Source organism: Suricata suricatta, chromosome 16 (assembly GCF_006229205.1).
Source record: "Suricata suricatta isolate VVHF042 chromosome 16, meerkat_22Aug2017_6uvM2_HiC, whole genome shotgun sequence".
Taxonomy (NCBI): Eukaryota; Metazoa; Chordata; class Mammalia; order Carnivora; family Herpestidae; genus Suricata; species Suricata suricatta.
Genome location: NC_043715.1, coordinates 42,479,266 through 42,494,257, shown reverse-complemented (window position 1 = coordinate 42,494,257; position 14,992 = coordinate 42,479,266). Strand labels below are relative to the sequence as shown.

The 14,992-nt window shown below is 50.5% G+C and overlaps 2 protein-coding genes across 2 annotated transcripts; both read right to left on the bottom strand.

The window, feature by feature from the left end:
* Nucleotides 1-1,898: 1,898 nt before the first annotated feature.
* Nucleotides 1,899-10,299, bottom strand: LOC115280858 (cytochrome c oxidase subunit 6B1). Its single transcript, XM_029926031.1, has 4 exons — nucleotides 10,192-10,299; nucleotides 8,324-8,440; nucleotides 6,490-6,590; nucleotides 1,899-2,088 (listed from the first exon to the last, which is right to left on the bottom strand). The coding sequence occupies exons 2-4, from the start codon at nucleotides 8,427-8,429 to the stop codon at nucleotides 2,035-2,037; spliced, it is 261 nt and encodes an 86-aa protein (XP_029781891.1). The 5' UTR covers nucleotides 8,430-8,440; nucleotides 10,192-10,299; the 3' UTR covers nucleotides 1,899-2,034.
* A 2,019-nt stretch (nucleotides 10,300-12,318) lies between these two features.
* ETV2 (ETS variant 2) lies at nucleotides 12,319-14,650 on the bottom strand. Its single transcript, XM_029925973.1, has 6 exons — nucleotides 14,561-14,650; nucleotides 14,355-14,468; nucleotides 14,042-14,101; nucleotides 13,322-13,801; nucleotides 12,782-12,894; nucleotides 12,319-12,537 (listed from the first exon to the last, which is right to left on the bottom strand). The coding sequence occupies exons 1-6, from the start codon at nucleotides 14,628-14,630 to the stop codon at nucleotides 12,337-12,339; spliced, it is 1,038 nt and encodes a 345-aa protein (XP_029781833.1). The 5' UTR covers nucleotides 14,631-14,650; the 3' UTR covers nucleotides 12,319-12,336.
* Nucleotides 14,651-14,992: the final 342 nt, after the last annotated feature.

The following is a 14,992-nucleotide window of genomic DNA, read 5'->3' as shown; positions in this document are numbered from 1 at the left end:
AATGCTGAGAATGAACTGAGGGTTGAAGGGGAAGGGGGAGGGGGGGAAAGAGGTGGTGGTAATGGAGGAGGGCACTTGTGGGGAAGAGCACTGGGTGTTGTATGGAAACCAATTTGACAATAAACTATTAAAAAATAATAATAAAAAAATAAAAAATAAAAATGGGCAAAAGACCCGAATAGGTATTTCTCCAAAGAACACATACAAATGGCAAACAGTTACATGAAAAAGTGCTCAACATCATTAATCACCAGGGAAGTACTCAGTATCTCTAAACAAGAATAGCTTAAAACATCACCTCAATATCATCATCACACCTAAAAAATTGACAATAACTCCTTAACAGAATATTCAAACTTCCAACCGTCTCATAAATGTCACTGAAAATGCTTGGGGTGCCCGGCTGGCTCTGTCGGTGGAGCGCGTGACTCTTGATCTTGGGGTTGTGAGTTCAAGCCCCACGTTGGGTGTAGACATTACTTCAAAACAAAAAATACTGGGGCACCTGGGTGGCTTAGTTGGTTGAGCACCCAACTTTAGCGCAGGGTCATGAGCCCCACATCAGGCTCTGCTGTCAGCACAGAGCCCACTTTGAATGCTCTGTCCTCTCCACCTCCCTACTCATGCTCTCTCTCAAAAATAAACATTAAAAACCAAAAATACCCTATAAAGGTGGGCTTGTGTTGAGTTGAATATAATGAAATAAAGATACGATACTATATCCAAATTCCTCATATGAAGTCTCTTTCTACTTAATATGCCTTGGGAGGGTTCTGTTTTCTGCACTGCACCCTCTCCTAGACAGACACACTAGAAGGAAGCCCACAGCCATGTGAACTGGCAGAGGGCTGGAAGTGTCCGTCTCCTCACTTGTCAAATAGGGGCCATAACAAAATTTATAGCTCGAGTTGTTAGGAGGCCAGAGATAAAGCAGGTAAGGTGCTCAGCTTGGTAACTTCAGAGTCATTTATAGCCTGCAGCTCTACCCTGAGGAGTGAGGAAGAAAGTCCTGTCCTCGATGGAAACATGGGAGGTGGAGAACGTGTCGCAGTCTCCTGCAAGAAACAGAGGTAGGGGCGCCTGTGTGGCCCAGTCAGCTGAGGGTCCAAATTTGGTTCAGGTCATGATCTCACGGTTTGTGGGTTCAAGCCCCACATCTGGCTCTGTGCTGACAGCTAGGAGCCTGGAGCCTGCTTCAGATTCCGTGTCTCTCTCTCTCTGCCCTTCCCCTGCTCACACTGTTTCTCTCTCTCAAAAATAAACATTAAAAAGGGAAGCACAGAACAGAGGGAGAAATTACACACTGCAGAAAACTGATCAGATGATATTAAAAACGAATCATTAATTTCTTAGATGTGATAATGGCAGTGTAATTATGTGTAAAATAAATCTGCATCTCTAAGAGATACATATATTTACGTATCTCTTAGAGGGGAGGGGAATAATGAGAGATGAAACTGGTTGGTCATCTGTTGATAATTGTTAAAACTAGGTGACGGGTACACCGGGGTTTTCAGCACATTCAGGGGCTCAAGGCTATTTTGTATCATCACTCACTTGACTGTCTGGTATAGAGAAGGCGGTCAGTTTAAGAACATAAAACAGGGGTGCCTGGGTGGCTCAGTCGGCTGGGCGCCCAACTTTGGTTCAGGTCATTATCTCACGGCTTGTGGGTTCAAGCTCTGCGTCGGGCTCTGCGCTGACAGCTCGGATTCTGTGGCGGCTTCCCCTCGGCCCCTCCCTACCTCTCTCTCTCAAAAATAAACAAAACACTAAAAGACAAAACCCATAAAACAAAAGAGAAAAACACAATCCCCCTGAAGCCCGTCTTACTGGTCAGCACTAATTCCACCCCAGCTTCTTGCCCGATCATCCGGCTCTTTTACACGCACACAGTCTTACGCTTTTCCAACGAATGTTTATTAGAGTTAAGCCATGATCCAGGACCCCAGGGCGGGGGTCACCATGTCCCCAGGCCCCCTTCAGCACCCGGGGAGGAGGGTGGAGCACAGGCGGGAGGCGGGCGCAGCCAGCTCAGATCTTCCCAGGAAAGGTGCCTTCCGCCCGGCGGTCATCCCAGGCCGACACCTGTGGAAACACAGCCAGTGTCACTCCCTTCCGCTGCGGGGCAACCGGTGAGTGAGCCGTCTCCTCGCTCTGCTCCCCTGTCCAGTCGGCCAGCAGGTAAGCCCAGTGCTGCCACTAGTTCAGGAGTGGGGATTGCGGGGGGTGGGGGTGGGGCGCGAGTACACGCAGAACAATCCCACATTCATTGCAGAGCTGTCCCTGGGGAGCTGTGTGACCATGAAGAGGCTCGGGAGTGTGGCCGTGCCTTATTTCAGGAACCCCAGAGTTAACACTCAATGATGGTTGTCAGAATACAGCAAAGAATACTAGGCAGCTGTGAGAGGAAAAGAGGCCCATCTATGCCCCGGCACGAGTGGATCTCTAAGATACAGAGTCAAGTGCAAAAAGGTGCAAAACTGAATACAGAGTGTGATCTCACTGTTGATCACTGATGTATGCATACGGGCATTTAAGAAATAACGGAAAGGCCCGTATCAAACCGTTAACACTCCCTAGAAGTAACTCTCTGCAAGCTGTGCACCTGCAGGCAAACGCACAACCGTTGACACACACACCCTCACACTCACGCATACGTGCCGTGTATTAGAGGCAGGGGACCAAAGCATGCATAAGAAAGACGGACTCTGAATTCCTAGCTGTGACACCTCGGGCAAATTACTTAATCTTTCAGGGCCTCCGTTTTTTGTTTTGTGTGTGTGTGTGTGTGTGTGTGTGTGTGTGTGTGTGTGTTTTAATTTTAAATGTTTTATTTTGAGAAAGAGAGAGTGAACGTGCAAGCTGGGGAGGGAGGCAGAGGGTGAGAGAGAATCTCAGGCAGGCTCCATGCCCAGCATAGACGGGGACATGGGGCTTGAACTCATGAAACCATGAGATCATGGCCTGAGCTGAAATCAGGACCCGGATATGTGACAGACTGAGCCAGCCAGGCGGCCCTCAGGGCCTCAGGCTTGAATGGTATAAAATGAGGACAGGGATAACAGTACCCCTCTCATCCTGTTTGTCAGCAGGCTGGCCCTCAGAGGATACCGAGTGCTTACAAATGAGCTGGCCCAGAGTTCAGGGACGTGTCTGTGGCTATTTTATTTACATACTCACACAGCAGGTATCGTGAATTCTCTGTACCTGAAAAAACACATACAGATTGGGCCACACTACATATTGTTCTGCAACTTGCTTTTCCCACAAGTCTGAGAGCTCTTTCTGGATTTTGTCACTCAGATCAAGATAGATATATGGTTACTTATCTAGCTCAGGTTGTTTCTGAATTACAAACAACTCTGCAAGAGACACGCTCCGCATGAGCATCTCTGCAGCAGGTCTAGATGTAAAACTGCCGCGTGTGGAGTACGTTTTCCATTTTGAAAGATCTGCCACACTGACCTCAGAAGAGACGGTACCAACTTACAGAACCAGCAACACTCAGCACTGTGCACCCTGAGCGTTCCTGCACCAGACTGCGAGGTAAAAACCAGCTTCTCTCTCGTTTTAAGCTGTGTTTTCCTGATGACCTGAGTGGGGACGACATCTCTCATGTCAGGGCTCACCCGGATTCCCTCATTCAGGACTTGTACTGTCCCCCGTCCACAGTACTCTGTGAGTGAACTTCTCAGTTGCTGGGACTGACTCTTTTTCCATCTCTCTTTTTTTAAATGTTTATTTTTAAGAGAGACAGAGCTTGAATCGGGGAGGGGTAGAGAGAGAGGGAGACACAGAATCCGAGGCAGACTCCAGGCTCTGAGCTGACAGCTCAGACACAGGGCTCGAACCCACGAACCGTGAGATCATGACCTGAGTTGAAGTTTGATGCTTAACCGACTGAGCCACCCAGGCGCCCCTCCTCTCCATCTCTTTTTTAAGGATCAAGCTGGTCTCATTACGTGGAAATTTCCCTTTGCCCAATAATTTCATTTCATGGAAAGGAAACAAAGGGAACCATTCAAATAGAGGGGAAAACATTTCCTGGAATGGAAAATGTACACTGAACTATCATTTAAAATAGTGAAAAAAAGATGGAAGAGAAGAACATATTTTACCACCATTAAAGATGGCGGCTGCCCAGTAAGTGAGCAGGCTGCACTGACACGAAGCAGGCACACAACGCACAGAGGTAAGAGGACCGAAGCACCAGTGCCAGGAGCAGGGTCCACACCGGTATCAAAAAGTACACAAACACACATCTACACATACATACACATTTGCACACAAAAAAGGAAGAAAAAGATTTATGTCAAATGACTAAAGAAAGTTAACTTTAGAACTCAGAAGGGGATCCTGGGGGCTTTCACTTTCTACATTACATAAATCTCATGTTTTGAAGATTCTACAAAAGCCAATGCTATTTTTTTCATGGAGAAACAAGATTTTTTTAATCAGAAAATAAAAGATGGTTGGAAAAAAAATGTTTTAAATGTCCTTCCAAAACACACACTGGGATTAGAGACTAATTAGAAACAATACACAGGGAACACCGGGAAGATGCGGCAGTATTATGAGTGAGGGCAGGAGGATGGGCAGAACAGTTTTCTGCCCTTCCTCTATTTTTCAAGTTTTAGTGAAGTGGTTGTATTCTTTAGAAACAACAAAACAGGGGTGCCTGCCTGGCTCAGTCCGCTAAGTATCCGACTTCAGTTCAGGTCATGATCTCACGGTTCAAGTTGGAGGCCAGCTCTGCGCTGACAGCTCGGAGGCTGGAGCCCGCTCCAGATTCTGTGCCTCCCTCTCTCTCTGCCCCTCCCCTTGCTTGTGCTCTCTCAAAAATAAATAAACATAAAAAAAAAATTAAACAACAACAGCAATAACAAAACACTTTTTTTTACTTCAAGTTTTTGAAATCAAGAGCCGAGGGCAGCCAGGCATGAAAGGGACCGGGCAGAATACAGCAGGCGCCTGACGGGAGAAGCTCTACAACCTGCTGCTCCCGGGGAACGCAGGCCCAGGTCCTGGGGGGCGGGGGGCAGGGTGGCACCAGGACCGGCAGCATGCTTCCCAGCACTCTGTGCAGCATGCGCGGCGCAGGCTCTCAGGCTGGAGGAGGGATGCTACAAGTTCACAACCTCACGATGCCCGAGGTCACCCAGGGACAAGGAGGAATCCTGGAAGGGCCCAGGGCACTCAAAGACAAGAGACACTGTGGCCAGAGAGGTGGGAGGAAAGCCAAGCGAGCTGAGGAAGACTGCATTAAGGCAATCTGTTCCCAAGAAATAAGCCCCCAAAGGCGTACATCAAGGATGCTTCGAATATACTGAAAAATTAGAACATAATCTCCATCAAAAAGGAATTGGTTAAATAAAAGCATCTGAAAGTTACTAAAACATAAAACAAGTAAGGCAGATCTGTGGGCATTTTTATAAAAAGAGGCTCCCAGACACAGCGAGAAGCCAAAGCCATTCGGCGACAGGCCGCCTCACGCACGCACGTCCTACAGAAGCCCGCGGGACACCGGGCCGCAGCTGCCGGTGTAACCTCGGCAAGGGGCTCAGGCAGCACGAGGGCCCTCTGCTGTTTGTGGTATAGCGCTGCTCACATTTCTTTTCTTTTTTTTTATGAGCATTACAACTTCTGTAATTCTATCATATTTTGATCCAAAGACTCAACGTTTTTGCATTTTAACGGCCCTGAAATTAGCATTCATTACATTCCTTTCTGGCATTTTCAAAAAGGATTTGGAAAAACTAAAAAAAAAAAAAAAAAAAAAAAAAAAGACTTAACCATCTCTCAATGTTTCTTGCAGTCAAGAGGATCTTTGATTTCAGGAAATAGTACAATGTGAAACATAAATATTTTGGGGGGGCTCAATCAGAAGCACTTGGGCCCCTAAACCTAAATTCTTTACTTAAAGAGTGTGTGACACAGAATATTAAATGGTGACAGAAGGTCTGGTCAGGTCAGGGCTACCCAGACTGCCTTACTGTGCCCGCATCTTCTAGACACACACGGACACAGGGAGCAGTAAAAAGCCGTGTTTGAGGTTTGCTTCAGAAATTCTTCAGCAAAGAAAAGGGGACAGAAGAAGGGAATGTGGGAAAATCTTGAAAACACTCAATTTGGGGAGTGGGTACAAGTGGGAGGTCACCAAATGATTCTACTTTTATGTACAAGTTGTAGATGTTCACAACAAAAAGGGCCAGAACCGCACACGAGACGGTGAGCCCCACAGGGACAGGGAGCTGGCACCACGCACACACTGGTGGACTGCATGAGCCAGGACGCGGCCCTGGGCGCCCGGCCGGGAGCTCTGACTAGCGGAGAGCATCACCGAAAAAAGGGAAGGGAGGCAACTCCACAAAGGAAAGGCCAGGTCCCAGGGGGCGTGCGATGCCCTGTCCCCCCTCTGCCTCTCGAGACGCGCCCCCACTGAGTCACCACACTCCCCCCGCCGAGACCCCAGCAGGCAGCACGTACCCAGGACATGGGGCAGAGGGACTTGTACACGCGGCGGTACCACTCGCACACGGAGACATCACCCCCTTTAGCAGTCATCGCCTTCTCACAGCGGTGGAAGTCTGTGAAGAAAGGGGCTCAGGGTCAGTGCAGACCAAGAACTGGAACACATTGTTGAAAAGTGTTTGTACTTGAGAGACAGAGAGAGAAAGAGAGAGAGTCCCCAGCAGGCTCTGTGAGGGCAGTGCAGAGCCCTCCTCGGGGCCTGAACTCACAAACTGTGCAGTCATGGTCTGAGCTGAAATCAAATCCAGAGTCTGACACTTAACTGACGGAGCCTCCGAACACCTCTTTCATCAAAACTCACAGAAATATTTTTTTACCTCACAGCAGTTACACACACACACACACACACACACACAAAGGGTCACAAAGAATATACATTCCTACAAATATACTGAAAAAGGCTAGACATGCCTCACTTTATTGATCTTGTGACCCCTAGAGACCTACTGTCTGACGTGAAAATTCTGGGGTTAGGAATGAGGAGGCAGCAAGAGGGGCATGTGTGGGGATCATGGAACTCCAAAACCAGGGCAAGGGAAAGGGAAGATGATCTTGATGCTAAGATGCTGGCATCCTACAGAGAAAGACAGGAAGGGGATAACCTGTTTCTTAAAAGTAGGCCTTTAGGGGCGCCTGGGTGGCTCACTCGTTCGATTATAGGTTTCAGCCCAGGTCCTGATCGTATGGTTCCTGAGTTTGAGCCTCCCCGCTTCCACCAGGCTGTGCGCTCAACACTGGGCAGCCTGCTTGGGATCCTCTCTCTCCGCCCCTTCCCTGTTAGGGTATGCTCTCTCTCTCAAAATAAATAAACAAACTAAAAAAATAAAACAAAAACACCTTTAAAAGTAGGCAATTAACGGGTATCTGGCTGGCTCTGTCAGGGCATGCAACTCTTTATCTCGAAGCTTTAAATTTGAGGCCACACTGGGTGCAAAGATTACGTACAACTAAAATCTTTAAAATAAATAAATAAATAAATAAATAAATAAATAAAACAAAAGTAGGCAATTTAAAAAAAAGTAAAATACTCCACGTATTCTACTCTTGGGCAAATTCCCTACGTAGAAAAGCACTCACATGCACATCAAATTACACAGAATGTTTCTAGCATCCTCACTCATAAAAGCCCCCAACTGGAAATCACACAGGGGTCCAGGAATAAATTATGGAAAATTAAACTTGAGGAAAATGACCGAACAATATGTCATAGTGTGGATGAAATCTTCAAAACTGCTGAATAAAGAAATTCAAAAACCTAGAATATGAATAATGTTTATAAAGTTCATCAAGAGGCTAACCTAAAAGCAGTGATAAAACCAAACCGTGATCGCCTTCGGTTGGCAAGGCCCCATCTCTAGTGGGGAGAGTAGGATGTGGTGCTCGAGACTGTGCATGCAGTAGGCGGGGAAGCTCAGAACGCTGGCCAGTATCTAACTTTCCATCCAGATTTCAGCTACGCAGGGGATACACTTTAGTATTATTCATTTAGGTGTTTAGGCGTGCATGAGGCTTTACACGTATTTCCTGTAGGTATGTTACATCTGCCACATATACACACAAATAATTCTTCAAGAATAAAAAATCATTATAGGAACCAAAGTTTGTGACCCTGGCCTAGATCCCGGAACTCGAACCCAGCTGCGATGAGGGACATGGGCCCTGCAAGGCGGGACGTCCACAACAAAAAGGGGCCTGGGATGCAGAGATCCAGTAGGAGACAACGGATAAGCAACATGAGGTGTGGGACCAGGAGAAGGCCTGCACCCCCCGCCCCCCCCGCCCTGCTTACCCAGGTAGTTCTGCCAGCAGTTCCTGGTCTGGTTCTGGTTGGGGAAGCGGCTGTCAAAAGGGGCAGTCTGGTAGTTCTTGATTTTGGTCTTGATGTCTTCTGCCATGATGCCGAACCCTGGAGGCACACACAGTGGAGGCTGGCAAAAGTTCTAGGGGGCCTGGGCATGGGGAGGTCAGCCCACCCGGACACGAATAATGGGGTAGCGTAGGTGTGAACAAGCCACCATCTTCTATCTCTCGGCGTATTCAAACAGGGGTAGAGGGTGGGGGATATCCACATATCTAAGTATGGAGGTCACAGCAGGACTTGTGGGGAGGGGGGGCCAGGGACGACGACTCCTTAGCAAATTCAGGCCTCACTCATCCCAGAATAACACTGGCTAACATTCAGCGAGTACTCAGTCTAAGCCAAGCACTGTTCCATATATTTTACTCCTGGAGCCACTCTAAAAGGTAGGAACTATTACTATCACTCTCACAGACAAGGGACAGGGTGTCTAAGTGACTTTCCAAGGTCACACAAGTGGAGAAGCCGCACTCAATCACTGCCAGAACCTACACTGCAAAGGTTGTTAATCTCTTTGGTGCCATGAACTCCTCAGGGGTCTAATGAGCCCTTTTTAAATGCATTAAGAAATTGCAGAGGACCACAAAGAAAGCCAGCTGTATGCAGCTAAGGATTTATTAACTACCACAATTTTGAAGTAATCATGAGTGAAAATGTATTCTGTGACACCTCCAACCATAATGTGAGATAAGATGACCTGTGATTTTGATTGCTGACAAACGGACAGATGATGCTAATACCAAGGTTGATGCCTCCATTCCTAACGGAAGGAAATGCTACATTTAAATTAGAGATTAAGAAACATAAAGAGGTTCCTGGATGGCTCAGTCTGTTAAGCCTCCATTGATTTCAACTCAGATTGTATTTCATAGCCGGCGATTTGGAGCCCTGCATCCGGCTCTGCTGACAAGCGAGAGGCCTGCTTGGGGTTCTGTCTCCCTCTCTCTCTCTCTCTGCCCCTCCTCCCTCTCAAAAATAAATATTTAAAAAGAAAGATGAAATTTAAAAAGAGTTTAGGAAAAATACATATGTAATTTCTCCCCATTCAAGTGCTAGCATACCCTCTGCTATAATCAATCTTTCTTAGGAGGTGACATACAGCTTTCTCCAGGGAACATCAAGCTTCTATTCCAGAGAATTCGAGGAGTACTGGGGTTACAAAAAAGTGAGCAGGCCAGTGTCAAATTCAAGGGACACAAGGTAGTGGTGGGGATCTGGAGCCTCACAGTAGACTGTTGGGGGGAAGCGTAGAGGGGAGCGGGGAGGGGACGCAGAATACCAGCGCTGGAACACAGCGTTCAGAAGTGCTGTTTTGGGGGGAGACCTGGGAAGGAGGGTGATTCAGGGATGACTCTAAGGCCCCTCCAACGTCCAAACGGACGGAGGGACCAGAAACCAGGGAGCAAGGCTGTGGCCCGGGCAAGCCAGGGAGCCACGCCTGCGGCCTGGTGATTGAAGGCACTCCAGTCCAATCCACGGAATCTAAACCCTGGTCGCTGGCTAAGTTGATTAATATTGCTGATGCTCAGCTGCTCCACAGTCAAAAGGGGATAATTACTGGCCCTTCCTCAAGGACTGGAGGGAAGATTAAGTGAATTAATAAAGTCGCGTGAAATGTTACGTAGCATTAAGGAAGACCTAGATAATCATTCGTTAGAACTACTAACAGAACAGGACCCTAGGGACCAGGGAGGCCAGACACCGCCGGCCGGAAACTCACTTCGTTCTCGAGGAAACGAGGGTCCGGTTCCCCAGTTTCCCAGGACAGGGTCGAGCTTCCCCAAGCCCCAGACACTCACCTAAAGACACCCCCGAAGCACCTCGCAGCTCAATGTGACCCTCAGCAAAGACGCCAGAGCCGGGCCGGAAGCGGAATTGAGACCTGCCGGAAGCGGAGCGAGTCACGTCTGTGAGAGTCTTCCGCGAGGCTGGAAAGCCAACGGGGAGGCAGTCTCCGAGGGCATTAAGGCCACGCCCATCCGGGAGAACTCCGAAATCCTATTGGGCTGAATGCCTGTTGATCATTACTTCCGGCCCAACCGTGAGCTTGCGTGGGCATTTCAAAGTTCCGCTTCAGACGCCTCGTAATAGGTTCTCATCACCTTGTTTTTTTCACTTAGGGAAAGGAGTGTTGAGTCCTCGGGCTATCTGTAGAGTGAGCCGGGGGCAAATATCCCAGCAGATATTCATGCAGGTATTGCTTATTTAACGCTTACCCCGCGTCAGGTACTTCGATAAGCGTTGGGATGCATCACTAAACAAAACACGAGTCCCTACCCTGTTCATGATCATTATGGGATCAATTGTTAGGGGTCTGAAATCGAACCGGTCTTTTCTCCCAGGGTCATTTGTCATATTGTGAGGAATATCCAGACTCCACCTCCCTGTTCAGTTCTGTCTTTCCCTAAAACCCGGAAGGCACAAATTAACACAGATCTGGGTCCCTGAAGACTCAAACCAAAGTCCTGCATCACGAGAGGAGGGGTTAAGAATAAAAACTTGGGTCTGGCAAGAAATTGTCCATCTCAGAAAGTGACACATCTGTTCTTCTAGTCACAGAGGTCTCCCTGACTCTCTCACACCGCACAGATAGCTGATCAAGAAATCCTGTTGGCTCTGCCTGAAGCACTACATTCAGAACCTTCTCCCACATCTGGTTCAAATCACAGGCACAGCCAGCCTAGGCCATAGAAGTAGCCCACTCCCTGGCCTCCTGGTTCCCCCACTGCCCTCCACAGTCATCCACTCAGCCAGAGAGATACTGTTAACACCCTAGTCATCATTTTCCTTTGGCTTAGAACTCTCCCCTTGGATCTTGTCTGACTCTTTCAGTCAAAAGTGAAAGTCCTTACAAATGACCTACACAATTTGGTCTCTCTTATACCCTCATTTCCTATCTTTCTTCTCTTTACTCCCACTGCTCCAGCCACACTGGCCTCTTCCTGCTTAAACATGCAGGCTGACTTCTCTCTAAGGGCCTTTTGCATTTGCTGTCCCCTTGGCCTGGAAAGCTCTTAGTGAAGCTGTTTTCCTCCCTCGCTTCCTTCAGGTCTTTGCTTCAGTATCACCTTCTTGGTGAGTCCTTCTCAGACCAGATATTTAAAATTGACGTCTTGTCGGTCCATAGGAGGACCACTCTTTAGGGCTCAATGGTTCCCAGAATGGGGTAAGCTCTCCTTGGGATCTAGATCCAAGTTCAACCACCCTCAAATTGGAGTGGGGAGACAGTAGGTGGTTTGGGGGATCTAGCACTAAGTCTAATTCCTTAATGGTCCCAAGCACTGGGAGAACACACATAAGCTCTTTTTTGGAGTCTTGAGTCCTCTCTTCAGAAGGGACACAGTAGGTAAACTCAAAAGTTAGTGACTGGTGGGGTGCCTGGGTGGCTCAGTCGGTTAAGCGTTGGACTTCGGCTCAGGTCATGATCTCACGGTTCATGGGTTTGAGCCCTGCATCAGGCTCTGTGCTGACAGTTCAGAGGCTGCAGCCTGCTTCAGATTCAGTGTCTCCCTCTCTCTCTCTGCCCTTACCCTGCTCTCTCTCTGTCTCTCAGAATAAAATAATAAAGACATAATTTTTTTTTTAAAGTTAGTGATTGGGTCCAATTCCTTTAGAAGTTCCAGAACAGGCAGGCACACAGTAGGCCCTGAGGGATTGAGTTGATTTCTTTGAATATCCCATCACACAGTGAGCACACAGTGAGCAAAGTCGGTCCCTTAAGGGTCTGGGTGTGTTTTAGTCACGGAATATCCCATCACACAGTGAGCAAGTAGGTCCCCTAAGGGTCTGGGTGTGTTTTAGTCAGGCGTGTCTCAGGATCACACAGGCTGGGGGTGGGGATAGGATGAGCTGTGGTGGTGCACACTTAAGGGTTCCTAGGGGGTTTAGTCAGTATCAGTGGGAAGGATGCAGGCAGCACACACGACTAATTTGACGAGATATTTTTATTGGGTCGCCCCTCCCTGTCCACCCCCAGCGCAGCCGCTATGGGCCAGGCCGGGGACGCGGCCGCCGAACCGGTACGTGTACTTGCGCCCACCGCTCTTGCGCACGATGTCACGGCGGTAGTAGTAGCGCAGGCCTCGGCTCAGCTTCTCGTAGTTCATGCCAGGCTTCCTCTTGCGCTCACCCCAGAGCCGCGCCACCTAGGACGGAGGCTGGGCTTAGTCTGGGAGGTCAGGAGGAAGCGGGGCTAGGCAACGGACGGACACGCGGGCGCCGGGGACGCGTTTCGGGTACGTTCTGGGCAATACTTGGTCCCTTTAACTCCTGCTGCGGTAGAGAGGAGTACGAGATAGGGGCGGGGCCAAGTACAAGGCAAGCTGCTGTGGCTAAATTGAACCGAAGGAGACTGGGGAGGGACTTGGCGGGTCAGGGAAGCTGCCCCACCTCTCTGGGGTCACACAGCTGGAACTCGCGGCTGTTGCCCGTCCAGCGGATGCAGTTGCTACGCTCCCCGTCTCGGAGCAGCTCCAGGAGGAACTGCCACAGCTGAATGGGACCTGCGGAGTGCAAGCCCCAGACCAAGTGGCTTCGATGACCCAGATATCCGGGCTCCGTACCCTCGAAGGTTCACGTGTCCGGTTTTCCCAACTCGGGGCCCAGAAGACCACCCCCTCCTCTTTCAGGCCTAACGAGTCTGGATCTCTCCATATAGGGATCCCCCAAATCGGCCTCAGGGACCCAGGCAGCCGGGGCCCCCATCTCTGAAACTTAGTGGAATGTGGCTGCCACATCTTGGGAGACTCAGACATCCAGACCCTCACTTCTTCCCTCTCAACTAATCCAGGAGCTCCCCTCTCTCAGGACCCAAACACCTGGCTCCGGCTCTTAGGTAACAGCCCCGCCCCCTCACTTCCAGTTTCTTGGGTCCCGCCCCTACGCGCCTAGGCCTCGCCTCATTGGATTCTGGTCTTGTGGACCCCTCACCTCGATGGTTGCCTTTGGGGTAACAAGCCAAGGTTGCGCGGTCCGACTGCTGGCTTGGTTTGGAGGGCGTGGTGAGATCTGAAGCCTGGTATCCCTTTGAAGAGGTGGTGCAGTCCGTATGCAGCCCCGAGACCCAGGAGGTGGCATAGTCTGAGCCCGCGGGTCCACCCCACGAGATGGTAGAGTCCGCGTGGGGCTCCCCGCAGAGGCCCTTGCCCCAGTAGGTGGCGGTGTCGAGGCCAATTGAACTGTCCCAATTGGTAGAGCTGGCGGCGGCCTGGGCACAGGACCACGAGCTGGTCCCTCCCGCGGAGGTGACACAGTTCTGATCCGCTGCCCCCGCACAAGCAGCGAAGGGGGCGGGGCCCAGGGCCGGAGGGGCGGGGCCTAGGCCCAGCGAGAAGCCGTTCCAGTGGTCCGTGCCGTGGCACGCCAAGTCCGTCCAGTCTCCCGACCACGGAATAGCCTGACCGGCGGGCTCTGTGAGGAGCAACAGACCTCAAGTGAGGGTAGCCGTGATGTCCCTGCCCTTGGCCCGGGGGTTCTAGGAGTCTAAGCTCTAAGCCCTGGGACCCTGGGCTCCCGGATCTAGGCCATGCCACTTCGAGGACACAGGCGTTCCCCGTCCTAGCCCCGTTCCCCTTAAAGATCGCGTAGTTTAAACCGCTAGCTACGGTGGAGGACCCCAGCCCCTTTCTTCCCACGCCTCTGCACACTCACCAGCCCGCCATGGAGCGTCTAGGTGCGGTAACGCGGAGCTCCAGTCCAGCGGTGAGAGTCCTGCGAGGGATAAGAACGAGCAGAGTTTAGGGAAGGGTGTGAGCAAGGACTAGAGACGCCCCCTCGACCCGCAGTCTTTATTTTTCAGGGAGTGAGTTATTACCTCCAGCCCCTACTCGCTCAAACCTAGAACTCAGGACCCTGGCCTCGTCCTCTTTTAACCTCAGGACTTCAAGCCCGCAGCCCCCTCCCATTCTGCATCTGGAGTCCGGGCACACCCCTCTTCCACAGTCCCAGGAGCCCAGACTCTCACCTTCCTCCGCTCCCAGGGGTCCCAGCCCACAACCACTTTTCCAGCTTGTCTCCGCTGTCAGCGGGTCCCCTGGGAGCGCCAGCTCAGGGAAATAGAAGCCGAGCTCAGCTCCTTCTGCGGGCAAAGAGGAGATTAGGGCCGGGTCGGGGTCAGCAGAGGCCCCCACCTGTGCACCCTCCCCATGCAGTGACTCAGCAGCAGCCTACCCAGCCCTGACAGCCGGTTCCCTGGGGGCACTTCCTGCGCTGAAGCTTCATCCCGGTTCCACAAGTCCATGGATGCTCCTTGTGAATGTTCTGGGCAAGGGAAAAAGGGGGAAGGGGTGAGCTGGTGACACTTGAGGACTCTGGAGTCCGGCCAGAGACCTTGCTTCCCTCAGACCCGGGAGTCCAGGCCTTTTGCTCCCTCCTCCCCCAGGACCCTGGAATCTTGGCCTCAGGGTCCTTGATTTTCCCTCAGACTGGGAGTAAGGGACCTCAGCCCTTTCCCTCCTTCAGATCCAAGATTCCAGGCCCCCAGACATCCAGTCCCCAGTTCATGGCTCACCTCTAGCGGGTTTCTCTGTCCCCAGCCAGGGGTCTCAGCCCCATTTCATACCATGCAACCCCCTCCCCTGGGGGCCTGGGCAGGGGGTAATT

Bases quoted from the DNA above. Each gene is read 5' to 3' on its own strand.
- LOC115280858 (XM_029926031.1), bottom strand. From the start codon at position 8,429: ATGGCAGAAGACATCAAGACCAAAATCAAGAACTACCAGACTGCCCCT. The intron at 6,591-8,323 runs GTAAGCAGGGCG...CTTTCTTCACAG, and splicing joins CTGCTGGCAGAACTACCTGG to ACTTCCACCGCTGTGAGAAG. The intron at 2,089-6,489 runs GTACGTGCTGCC...GTGTTTCCACAG, and splicing joins CCCTCTGCCCCATGTCCTGG to GTGTCGGCCTGGGATGACCG.
- ETV2 (XM_029925973.1), bottom strand. From the start codon at position 14,630: ATGGACTTGTGGAACCGGGATGAAGCTTCAGCGCAGGAAGTGCCCCCA. The intron at 13,802-14,041 runs GTGAGTGTGCAG...TGCTCCTCACAG, and splicing joins AGACGCTCCATGGCGGGCTG to AGCCCGCCGGTCAGGCTATT. The intron at 12,538-12,781 runs GTGGGGCAGCTT...CCTCCGTCCTAG, and splicing joins AGCTGTGTGACCCCAGAGAG to GTGGCGCGGCTCTGGGGTGA.